Source organism: Scardinius erythrophthalmus, assembly GCF_964197995.2.
Source record: "Scardinius erythrophthalmus genome assembly, chromosome: 17".
NCBI lineage: Eukaryota > Metazoa > Chordata > Actinopteri > Cypriniformes > Leuciscidae > Scardinius > Scardinius erythrophthalmus.
Genome location: NC_138237.1, coordinates 27542770 through 27555915, shown reverse-complemented (window position 1 = coordinate 27555915; position 13146 = coordinate 27542770). Strand labels below are relative to the sequence as shown.

General features: G+C 33.7%; 2 protein-coding genes across 2 annotated transcripts in view; both read right to left on the bottom strand.

Annotated features, from left to right (window-relative positions):
• Positions 1 to 627: 627 nt before the first annotated feature.
• il12bb (interleukin 12B, b) lies at positions 628 to 5511 on the bottom strand (the record flags this gene model as incomplete). Its single annotated transcript, XM_081390346.1, has 8 exons — positions 628 to 756; positions 846 to 879; positions 962 to 1080; positions 1174 to 1334; positions 1722 to 1894; positions 3003 to 3108; positions 4371 to 4637; positions 5430 to 5511. The coding sequence occupies 7 exons, from the start codon at positions 5509 to 5511 to the stop codon at positions 849 to 851; spliced, it is 939 nt and encodes a 312-aa protein (XP_081246472.1). The 3' UTR covers positions 628 to 756; positions 846 to 848.
• Positions 5512 to 10538: 5027 nt separating this feature from the next.
• Positions 10539 to 13146, bottom strand: part of ubtd2 (ubiquitin domain containing 2) — a 29799-nt gene continuing 27191 nt past the window's right edge. Inside the window, exon 3 of the mRNA XM_081390339.1 lies at positions 10539 to 12440. Coding sequence (XP_081246465.1) covers positions 12025 to 12440 — 416 coding nt within the window. The 3' untranslated portion in view covers positions 10539 to 12024. The remainder of the gene's footprint in view (positions 12441 to 13146) is intronic.

Below are 13146 nucleotides of genomic sequence, written 5' to 3'. Positions count from 1 at the left end.
AATTGTGGCCTCTTTTTCCTATTTGTAGTGGAGATGAGTGGTACCCGGTGGGGTCTTCTGCTGTTGTAGCCCATCCGCCTCAAGGTTGTGCATGTTGTGGCTTCACAAATGCTGTGCTGCATACCTCGGTTGTAACGAGTGGTTATTTCAGTCAAAGTTGCTCTTCTATCAGCTTGAATAAGTCGGCCAATTCTCCTCTGACCTCTAGCATCAACAAGGCATTTTCGCCCACAAGACTGCCGTTGTCTTGACCAGGACCACACCCTTAAATGCATTGAAGCAACTGCCATGTGATTGGTTGATTAGATAATTGCATTAATGAGAAATTGAACAGGTGTTCCTAATAATTCTTTAGGTGAGTATGTCATGTTATGTTATGTCATGTTATGTTATGTTATGTTATGTTATGTTATGTTATGTTATGTTATGTTATGTTATGTTATGTTATGTTATGTTATGTTATGTTATGTTATATATACACATTATTGCATGTAAAAAGACAAATCACACAAGCAGGAATGACACTCTCAGTCCCTGTCTAACACAAACCCCATTGCATAACAACATAAAATGAAATATACCTATAAAATATAGAAAAGCTGTGAAATATGAAGCCATTGAGTATTTGAATGATCTGGAAAATTTATTGCACAAATCAATTTTACAGTGGCACATATAATATAAATATGAATAGCTGCAATATTTTGTGCGCAGTTGAAAGCAGATGATCAAGCAGAGTGATGTGTTCCCTGAGACCTGCATTCATAAAACAAAGAATTGAAAAATGTCACAATAACATCAACTAAAAATGATCAATATGGCCATTAAAAGACAAATCAACGCACCTTTTATTGTTCCGAAGTGTGCCGGTGTTTTCTTCTGTTACACAATAGATACAGAATGTAAAGCTGAATATTTTTCATAAAATATAAAATACAACTGCAGGTCAAACTTTACTTACATATGATGGTGACTCCAGTCACTCCAAAGAGTTTTAGTAATTGTGTCCTGAGCTCGAACGCAGAAAGTATATGTTTTTTTGTTGTTCACCTTGTATTGTGTCTCGTTGGTTTCCATTTTCTATGTCACCAGAAATAAACATCTTTCAATATTTTCGATCTTAATAAACTGATCTTGAAAATTAAAAAAAAAAAATCAAGAAAATTGGCTTACTTCAACACGACTTCCTGTGTGGGTACAGCTATGATTGTTGGGAACCACTTTCACCTCATAGGACAGGGGAAAGAAACTGCAGGGGAAACTCCACGTCCTAGGGGGGCGCCACTCAAACACGTCATCCTGGATCTTGGTGATGTTAACTTTATCTGGTTGGACTGAGAGTTTGAGTTAGAGTTAGGACAGAAGTAATAGTTTAATGGAAATCAGCAGTTTAGGACAGTGGTTCTCAACCAGGGGACCGGGCCCCATTTGGGGGCCTCAAGATGACTTGAATATATATGATATATTCTTTTAAAGTATATTATTTCAGTAATATTCCATAATTTTATTTATTTTTTCGCAGCCCACAAAAACGATTTGGTCACAATTTTTGGCTTCAAATACTAAATCAGTAGATATACTTTTCAAAATGAATACCAAAAAGTCTTCAAGTTCAGTATCATGTATTTGTGTTCATATAAATGATGGGTCTACACAGTAACGGATCCCAAATCTGAAGTCTATTACATGTAGTGACCACCCGGGGGCACAAAAGCTCTTACCAATGTCTCGGATGAAGAAAGTCCTCTGGTGTTCCTCCAGCCGATACAGATTTCTGACGAACAGAGTGAGATTGATGCTCCTAGGCTCTTCAGAGTATGGACAGTAATTCTCGTCGATACACGTCAGTCCCGAGATATCAGAGTCCAGAGTGCAGTTGAGCAAACTAGAGTTCCTGTATAAACACATGCCCAGTTTAGCTCTGATTTGCTCTTTCAACATAAGCCTAGCCTGATTGGTTTCACTTTATTTTGATGGTTCTTTTAACACATTGTGTTGACTATGAGTAACGTTGCACCTACATGTCTACTAACTGTATTAGAGTGTTAGTAGAGTAGAAGACTGGTAGGGTTGTTGGGTAGCATCACAATAATGAGTTAGAAGATATTAAAGGGGTGGTATAATGCCCTTTTCACAAGATGTAAAATAAGTCTCTGATGTCCCCAGAGTGTGTATGTGAAGTTTTAGCTCAAAATACCCAACAGATGTTTATATATATATATATATATATATATATATATATATATATATATACATATATAGCATGTTAAAACTGTCACTTTTTGAGGGTGAGCAAAACTCAGTTTTCGTGTGTCCCTTTGAATGCAAATGAGCTGCTCCCGGCACAGGGGGCGGAGCTTCAACAGCTTGTGTCTTTTTACCTCACACAGACATGCACTGAACATGTCAAAAACTTTTAGCCTTTTATGTTCAAACCGAAGTCAGACAAAGATGGAGAGACTCAAGAAGAAGTGACAACATGTAGACAACATTTCTGAATGGTTAGTTGATGAATTTATGTAGCTAATGTGTAGTTATCTTCTAGTCATTGATTAGCTTATTCTGTCTTGATAATCTATTAATCGTGTTCTGGGGGCGGGGTTTATGTAAATTTTAGGGTTAGTGATGTCATTAACCCAGGAGGAATGCAATGTAGTCTCTACCAGCCGTTAGTTGTAGTCCTTAAAAAGCAATTTCTCTAAAAGAAAATATCTCCCTTTGCTTTGAACTTTAAGCATTGTAACTTTGCAGATGTTGTTTGCTCAAACATCAACATTACACACTAACTAAAGTTAGAAAAGTGAAATCATAATCAACCACCCCTTTAAAGCAGACAGTCTACTAATACTCTAATGAGAGTTAGTTGAGAGTTAGAGTTAGAGTGTATTGGCAAAGTTACTTATAGTCAATAGAATGTTTAAAAGGGAGCATCAAAATAAAGTGTTACCGCCTAATTAAATTGATTATTTATTCTTGATAAATGAACAATCCAGAATATTTACCGTATTGCTGCGAAATATACCACGGCTCTTTCTTTCCGTTCCTGATGCCACTTCCAAGAGCAGTGGAACTGTCCGTTATAGTTTCTCGCAAAACAAGAAACAAATTCTAGACAGACAAAAAAAAAAAGAAAAGTTGAGCAGTCCAGTACAGACGGTGAGAAAAACAAACAAATCATATGTACATTTTATTAAATCAATTTGAATCACAGAATCTTTTAATCTCTTACTCAACTTATTTTTTTCAAAAACTACAGAGCCCTGCACATGACATGCGGACAAAAGATATATATCATGGACACGAATCGTGGACTTGCAGTACATTAAGACACTAGTTATGTATGAAACGTTTCATGAAATACTGTTTAAATATGCACATGAGGTATTATGTAATTAAATATGCTCTAGGCTACTTCTCATTTCCAGAACAGAAATCTAAACATCGGTTACAGTTTCAAAATTTGTGTTTCATTGTGTTGACATGTTAGAGTTTAAGGTTGTACACATCTATTTTTATCACTCCATAAATAAGAAAATGTCAACAGGCAAAAAAATTATTTAAATCAGGCAAAGGATATATGAACAATTTATGGGTTTTTTTTATGTAAGAGCTACTAAATTGGAGATTTCGGACTGTATTTTACTTAAAAATCTACAGACACAAACAGATAAAGCGCAAAATAAACATACATTTGTATTTTGGATATTTTCTTTCCACTAGTCTGAAAGAAGTCTGCAAAATAACCCAAAATACCTAACTTCACGTGCGCATCTTGACTGGCAATTCCCAAAGCATTAAATAGGAACAGAATAAACTGCTTCAGCACATTCCTATCGGCACATATTTGTCGCCATGCAATCAAATTTTCCAAAAGGCAGATGTCAAGGGCTTTTGATCTTACATTTAAAAGCTAATGAATATCCCACAAACTCTCACATTTATTTACATGTATATATTTTTTTAAATAGACCAATATTTTAGGACTTTATGATGTTTAGTTCAAGATGAAAAGGTTTTATGATGAATTTCGCTTATGAGGATCTACAGTAAAAACTTAAAACTTTAAAATGTGTACATATATGTGTATATATATATATATATATATATATACATATATATATATATTCATATACATATATATACATATACATACATATACATATATATACATATACATATATATACATATACATATATATATACATATATATACATATATATATATATATATATATATACATATATATATACATATATATACACATACACATATATATACATATATATATATATATATATATACACATATATATACACATACACATATATATATATATACACATATATATACAAATATTGTGTATAATTACCTCTGTGAGTGGATTGTGTAAGAACTCCTTTAGGAAAGTTGACTGGATGGACCAGTAACAGTGTGTAGTTCAGGACATCTCTGTGGTTGGCTCTGTGACACGTGAAGTTTCCCCCCCGCAGCCCGTCTATGGTGACAGTGATGCGGTTTCCAGTCTCCGAGATGCTTCTCTCGTTCCTCTCCCAGTGAATCTGCTCTCCTTCATATTGCTCTCCACACTGCAGTGACACCTCAGAGCTGGACAGATCTGACACTTCCAGAGCCACGACTACAACAGAAAAACTCATTCATCAATAATGCCTACTTTCAAAAATTCATACTTTTATTCATGCAGCAAGGACGCATTGAATTGATCAAAATGTGTAATATTCACTGCCGTTCAAAAGTTTGGGGTCGTAAGATTTTCTACATGTTTTTAATGTTCTCTTCTGCTCAACAAGGCTGCATTCATTTGATTAAAACATATTATTACAATTTTAAATAGCTGTTTTCTATATTTTAAAATGTAATTTATTCCTGTGAAGCTGAATTTTCAGCATCATTACTCCAGTCTTCAGTGTCACATGATCCTACAGAAATCATTCTAATATGCTGATTTGCGGCTCAATAAACTTTTATTATTATTATCAATGTTAAATTTTAATCATATTTCACAATATATACTGTTTTTAATGTTTTGTCAAATAAAAAGCCCTGACGAACATGATGAACTGCACTTCTACAGCATTTAAATAATGTTTGTTAATGTTAATTTCAACATTTACTAATACATTATTAAAGTCAAAGTTGTATTTGTTAAGATTAGTTAATGCACTGTGAACTAACAATGAACAGCTGTATTTTTTATTACGGTAACTAACATTAACAAAGATGAACTAATACGGTAACAAATGTGTTGCTCATGGTTAGTTCATATTAACTTATAAACCTTATTGTAAAGTGTTACCAACATTCTACAATATATATATATATATATATAAACACACATATATATATATATATACATTGTTTAAAGAAATCAGCTAAAGATACTAATAAACAAGATTTAAGCAATATTTACCATTAGACTTGAGCATCCTCAGTGAAGTGCTGCCTGCCAACTGAAGGACAGCTTGCAGAATAAGAAATACAATCTTGTTCATCTAAGCAAAAAAAAAAAAAATCGAAATGAAATGTTAATATTACAGTATTATTGTGTCAGTTATTTAAAGTTAACGTTAAAAGAAAAACATTATTTATATATTAATATTATTTAAAAAAGTTAGTCATCATGAAATCATAAACATAGTATTTAATAAACAACATCTTAAACAATGTTCTTATAATATCTGAAAGCAGGCCGCACAGCTGTGCAGTGAGCAGTCCAGATGTGAAGGACACCTTTGTTTGAATCTTACCTTGAACTGAATGAGTTGTGGTGACTCTCTTCCCTTTCACTGAAGTCCTTTTAGACCTGAAGCATTTATAGATGAATGTGATACAGAAGTGTGAATTTCCAGCAAGCAGAAGTGTTTCGCTGTAAACAGAGGGATGTGGTATGTATTTGGGATTTCCATGCGAGAGGTTTGACAGTGTTTGTTATGTGTTAGGGGTTTCAGCGGGAGTGCATGAGCATGAGAATGAAACACCTTACAGATCATCTAGCAATTAAATCATTTTCACTTAGTGAAATTGGTAATTATGTTTTTGTGTGTGTGTGATTCATGCTTCACTGCTGTTATATGATTATTATTTGTTAGTTATATATATATATATATATATATATATATATATATATATATATATATATATATATATATATATATATATATATATATATATATATATATATATATATATATATATATAAAACTAATAATAATTATTATTATAATAATAAATTATATATATATATATATTATAATATTATACACTAATATAATTTCTGCAGGAGCATGTGAGGCTTATATTGATGCCTTTAGTATATAAAAAAGTATCAAATGACATATACATGTATGCAGGGCTTGACATTAACACCCGCCAACCCGCCAAATGCGGGTGGATTTTGCTCGTGGCGGGTAACACAGTCACTCCAACTAGCCACTTTGGCGGGTTGAATAATTGTAGTCTTTTCAAAAGGCATCTGAAATAAGTGTGACACTACGACACTACAACTCCAATAGGGCTGTCAACGAATATTCTAAATTCGAATATATATTCGAATAGTTAAAAAAAAAAAAAACAGAATTTCGAAGGTGAAAATTAATATTCGAATGTGGAAAAACGCCCGCGGTAGCAGAGGTGCGGCTGTCTGCTTTGCGAGTGGGCGCGCTGCCTGAGGGGTCAATTTATTTAACGTTAAACAGAAACATTACTGAAGTGTAGGCTACTGTAGCCTACTGACTGAATAGATATTGCATGAATAAGGTAGGTTAGATACAGCAGTTTCATGCACTGCAGGCTTCCACTGGTTTGATTATTTACTGTTTCATGTCAAGGAAAAGTTCCATGTTTACCACAGCACAGCTCGCTCGGAGCGTTCAATGTCGGTTATATATACTGTAAAACTTCAATTAATGTTAATAATATTTATTTCAATCACTGAATGAAGCCTGCTATATAAGAGTCGCGACCTTAAATTGCTTGCACAAAACTCTTGATCAGCACTCAACATTTGCTTATTGTTGTTGTTCATTTAAACTGTTATGCACAGAGCGCGTGACGCCTCATTCGCGCCGCAAGACCTCCAGACGCGCGTAAACGCGTCTTTACACTCGCGCCAGACGCTCTATTCGCGAAAGAGTGCCTGCGAGTGAGCGAGCGAGACTGAGTGATGTCTGCGGTCTTGGCCATTTGCTGATTTACTTGTTTTCGTGTAGGTAATACGTTGTCAAATATGTTTAAACTTAAATAAACTACCTATACAAGTAGTTATGTCTCTTTGTATTAATTTGTCCTGACGTAATGCACGTCATTGACAAAATGCGCAACCAGATGTTCGAATAGATCGAATATAAGCTATGTTTTTTTTTTTTAGAGGGAATATTCGAAGGTCATTTTTGAGCAATTTTGACAGCCCTAATGAGTATTGTCGCTAGTGACCGACAACAAAGAATCGAAGAGACAGCTAGCTGCCCTGCTGGAGTTATATCGTATGCTGGTGGAGCAATGTGGCGACATATAATAGGCTACATAATACATGGTTTTATTTTAAAAAAGGAGCTTTACACACAACCTTATCAGAGCTAATGATAATGACCTGTATTGTTATATATTTATGTAGTCTTGATTTGGGTGTGTACAGTGGTTTTACATTTAAAAGGGTTGTAAATCTAGTTCAAGTAAATTTTAGCACGCCATAGTCAACTTTTATCAGGTAAGTTCACAACAACAAAAATGTGGCTAGTAAAAATGCTGTGTGGCTAGTAACTTTGGAAAACCACTAGCCACATTGGCTAGTGAGCAAAAAAGTTAATGTCAAGCCCTGCATGTATGTATGTATATATATATATATATATATATATATATATATATATATATATATATATATATATATATATATATATACATACATACATACATACATACATACATACATACATACATACATGTATATGTCATTTGATTAAAAATACCAAAACTTTAATATTGTGAAATATTATTCCAATTTTAAATAACTGTTTTCTATTTGAATATATTTTAAAATGTAATATAAGTAATTATGTAATATATAAGTAATTTATTGTAATTTATAAATATAATCTATGGTTAGAATAGTGTATACATATGAAAGGCTTCAATATAAAATAGCAATTTATAAACATTGTAATTTATAAATATATCACAATTTATAAATATGATTACATATTTTTTACATATATGAAAGGTTTCTATATGTGAGCATGAGTAAATTATAATTTATTATATAATTTATTTATAAATATATCATTACTTATGAAAGGCATCATTACGGGAGCATATATAATAAAAAAAATGTTTTACATATATGAAAGATTTCTATATGGGAGCATAGAGTAATTTATAAATATATCAATTTATAAATATAATTACATACTTTTTTACATATATGAAAGGCATCATTATGGGAGCATATAGTGATTTATAAATATATCGTAATTTATAATTACATACTTTTTTACATATATGAAAGGCATCAACATGGGAGCATATAGTGATTTATAAATATATCGTAATTTATAATTACATACTTTTTTACATATATGAAAGGCATCAACATGGGAGCATATAGTGATTTATAAATATATCGTAATTTACAAATTGAATGAGTTTTTTTCATATATGAAAGGTTTCAATATGGGAGCGTATAGTCATTTATAAATATATCATAATTTATAAATATATAATTACATATTTTTCTATATATGAAAGGCATTCATCTAATTTTAAAAAATATCATAATTAGCCTCTTCAAATTGCTCCGTTTGTTTATTTATATATATATATATATATATATATATAAAAAATATTTCAAATATGTATATTTGTAGTGAAAATGATTGCCAAATGCAAATGTAGATCGTGTCAATTTGAACATTATGGTAGCATCATCATGAAGATAATTAGGCAGTAGTTATGAGGATATCCTAGTGTGAGTTACACATTTTAGTGAAGTGTAAAAGCGTCGACCACAAGAGAAAGTGTGTACCTTTAGTCACGTTTCCTACATCAACCAAAAACCAAAACTCAGGGAATTCCAAGATGCTCAATATCGGGACTATACAACAATGGAAATACATAGTGTGACAAAGCCGCATTTAAACATTTTAAACTAAAGCCACAAAACCGATGTATTTTTTTGACATTATAAAGTAGGTCAACCTGGGGTTGGGTAACAGGCCTTAAATATAAGAGTTAATTGTTGAACGTCATCATTAAGATGACTAAAATATTTTCTAGAGTGGTTACAGTCGCCCTAACAACCATCCACTCAAATCCTGCCTCAAAATCAATAATAACAAGGAGGAAGTTTAATGTGATGCTTCAGGACCATAAATGTATCCGCAATAAAGAACCAGTGGTTAATATATTGTACATTACCGGCATTGTCATTCTTGCGTATAGTCCCACATTTCCTCTAATATGTGAAATGATAATAGCATAAAAACCAAGTTTATTAATTATTAACAACAACACATCTATGATAACCCCTAAATCTGTCATAACTTTCCATGTAATAAAGCAGAGGGAAAAATCAGTTCTCTTAGGAAATAAAGAAGGTCCAGGGTGAAGTGCGGCTTCCCTATTATAACACAATGGAATTTTTGAATGGGCTGAATAAAGCACATGTTTTAACTGAATAAAAGCACATAATTAATTTGGTTTAAAGCTGAGGCTCGCAAAACATATCCGCTTAGAAAATCCAAGCCAATTGTCTGATTGAATGTGAAATGTCACATAATTTTGTGTATAGTAGTGTATAGGCAACTCTGTTGACACTAAGCAGAATAAATAGGCGGTATACCTAGAATAGACTGGTGGTTATTACCAATAATTAATTAATAGAAATATCAAACCAAGTGGCATCAGCAAACTGTTAAATATAAATAAATTACAGTAAGTATTTTAAACTACTTTAAAAAATTTGCTTCAAATACATTTTTAAATTAATTATTCCATTAAAATTCATAAATATACACACTTTTTAAAATATGAATATACATTTTATGCACTACTGTGTAAAAGTTTGGGGTAGGGAAGATTGTTTTATTTGATTTTTTGGAAGAAATTAATACTTTTTGAGCAAGGATGCATAAAGGTGACAGTAGATTCAGAAATTCAGCTTTGCCATCACAGGAATAAATTGAAATCACAGGAACACTGTAAAATATATTAATATTAAAAATAATAATAATTTAAAAAAAAAATTATTTAAAATTGTAATAATATTTATATAATAAATATTTTTAATGCCTTTTTATGTTTATTGATAAAATAAATGCAGTCATTGCGAGCATTAGAGACTTATTTTCATTTAAAAAAAAAAAATTACATTAAATGAAACATAAAAAAAAAAAAATCTTACCAACCCCAAAGTTTTGAATGGTAGTATATAAAATAATAGGCTGGTAATATATATATATATATATATATATATATATGAAATATATTTAATAATACTAAGAAAATCAGACACAGCAATACTGAGGTGTACAAATGTTTCATCATCTTTTAATTAAAAACGCATTCTGTATCATTAAAATATGCAACTGTTTTGAAATTCTCTTTCATCAGGACAAAGTCTTGAATCCATTGAAAAACACTTAAGAGTCCTGTGCTAGCGGTTAGCGCACATGCTACGACATATTGAGCTGTTTGAGTCTGGCTCCTGTCATTTCCAATTTCCTGTCCTACTATCCCCTCTCAACATAAAGGCCAAAACACAAAATAATAAAACAAAACATGTATATAGAGTACTTTGTGAGATTGTGGTTCATTCAGCTACATTCAGAGCTACATTCGTGTCCTCCCCAGCCATACTTGTTTCAACCCCACCTTTCCTGGTGTAGAAATATGCAGTCATACTGAATTCTTCTCCTTTTACTTAATCCCTTGCTCATAGCTTCCTCTTTCACGCATGTACACACCTTTATTACATGATAACCCCCTTCCAACCCTTATATTTCCCTCTCCGGGATGCGTGAGGCAAAGCTGAATAAATTCATAAAAGCGCCTCGAATTACAAGGAATCCAAATGGTTGCACAAGGTAATGACTGAAATCTTTCCTCCATACCAATTTCGCACTTTTGTGCAGACAATTTGACAGGGCGTGAGAAAGTCAAATGCATTTGGTGAAGGATATCGATCGGAATATCTCTCTGAACTGAAAGCTGTCTGGCAAACTGTGACGACCGCCAACAAGCAAAAGCACATGTTCCAAAAATATTCCAACTAGTGTATTTGACGGGGGGAAAAAACATTCCCCTCTTTTGAAATGAAAGAGTCGAATGAATGCTGTTTAGAGACTTTATGTAGTCGAAACGTTATCGGATTAAGAACAGGGATCAAATATGGTGGGGGGAAAAATAGCATTGTTTTTTTGCAACATGTAACAGACCTCCTCTTAAAAGTCTTTATATATTTTTGGTTACAGAGTTTCTAATAAAAACAAAAATTAAGAAAAGAGTCCAACAAGTGATCCTCCTGTTGCTGAAAGCCAATAGCGGTTTATAAAGTCCAATTGGCCCCAAGTGTCTCCGTTTCAGAATTCAAGTTCTGACAGACACAGGTAAGTCCACACTCCTGGTCTGCCTTGCAGACATATGCTCTGGTCACAAAAAAAAAAAAAAAGAATAGAATATGAAGAGTATAACTCCATAATCTTGAAAGATAACAAAGCAATATTAAGTTTCCCTTGCCAAAACCATACTCATTGGACCTCTATTGGTCAATTCAGGGCTCCAGTTTTCTAGACCTGAGACTTTTAACCAGAAAGTCTGAATCTCAACTCCCTTAGAAGAGCTGTAAGTCAAAGGCAGTGTGTTATTTAAAGGGAGAAGCCTCTAGAGATGTTCACTCTAGACTCAAACGGCCAATCCCGAATCGGAGAAATCATCTTCTAAAAGACCCCGCAGCCCATTAGTGAGCTCCTCTCACGTGCACACTTGGTGTGCCGGTAAAAATCCCCAACGAGGCATTAGTTTTCCACAGGCGTGGGGTTCTGGGGCAGTGGTGGGGTTGCGGGAGGCTGGCTGACGATCACCTGAACGACATAGTCTCTGGAGATCTTCAGCTCTTCCAGCTTCATCTTGTCGGTGAGCGGTCGGCCTGAAAAGAACCAGCGCTGGCTGGTGGACGCCACCCCCTCCTGGGTCTGCAGACGCCGCTTCATCTGCTGGACGCTGTCGCTGGTGCGGACAGCCAGGCGTAGATCCCGGCCCGTGGAAAGACGGAGACGCAACTGGCACTCCTGGCCCTCGCAAGCTGGAGCTTCTGGGACCTCGATGGTCTCGGACTCGCTCTTTTCCTCGATCATGTTGACGGGAGGGGAGAGGCAGTAAACGGGCAGCTGGTAGCGGTTCCCCAGCTCATCATAGCATTCAGTCAGAGCGCCTGGAGATAACAGAACAAGAAGCCATTTAGACACATTTAGTCCCTCTTTGTTGACTTGTCTAATGCTTTAAAACAGGGGACCATAATATTCTAATACAGAATCTACATATGTCTAATATGTAGTCGAATCCAAAAGTTTGAGATCAAAAAAATAAATGAATGAAGTCAAGAAATATTGAAGGTTCTGCGCTGTGTTTCGGACATTATTCAAATGAGCAAATTTCTGAAATTGATTATGAACTCCTTTGTATAAAACGTCATTGAAGCACAAGAAAATATGCTTTAAATCGTTCTCAAATGCTGGATAAAACTAATAATTTGTTCGTAAAGTTCATACAATCTTGAGTTCTGTCGATAGTAGGGGTGTAAACGATACCCTCATGTCACATTACGGTATGATTGCGACACAAAAAGGTTAACAAAAAAATGAACTGTTGATTAAAATGCTAAATTTGGTATTACATTATGGGTGTAAATGAATAAGCTTGGACTTGCACAGGACAATAGTGACACCAGAATAAAAAATATTCATGATTCTGAAGCTTACAAATATGCTTGCACTATTTCACTGACTAGATAATGTATAGGCCACTTTTTACTGTTAACATAAGACATTTGGCAAATATTCCCGATATATTGTGACACCCCTAGTCGATAGAGAAGTTGGATAGATAGACAGACAGAATAACAGAGTACCACAAGGTTC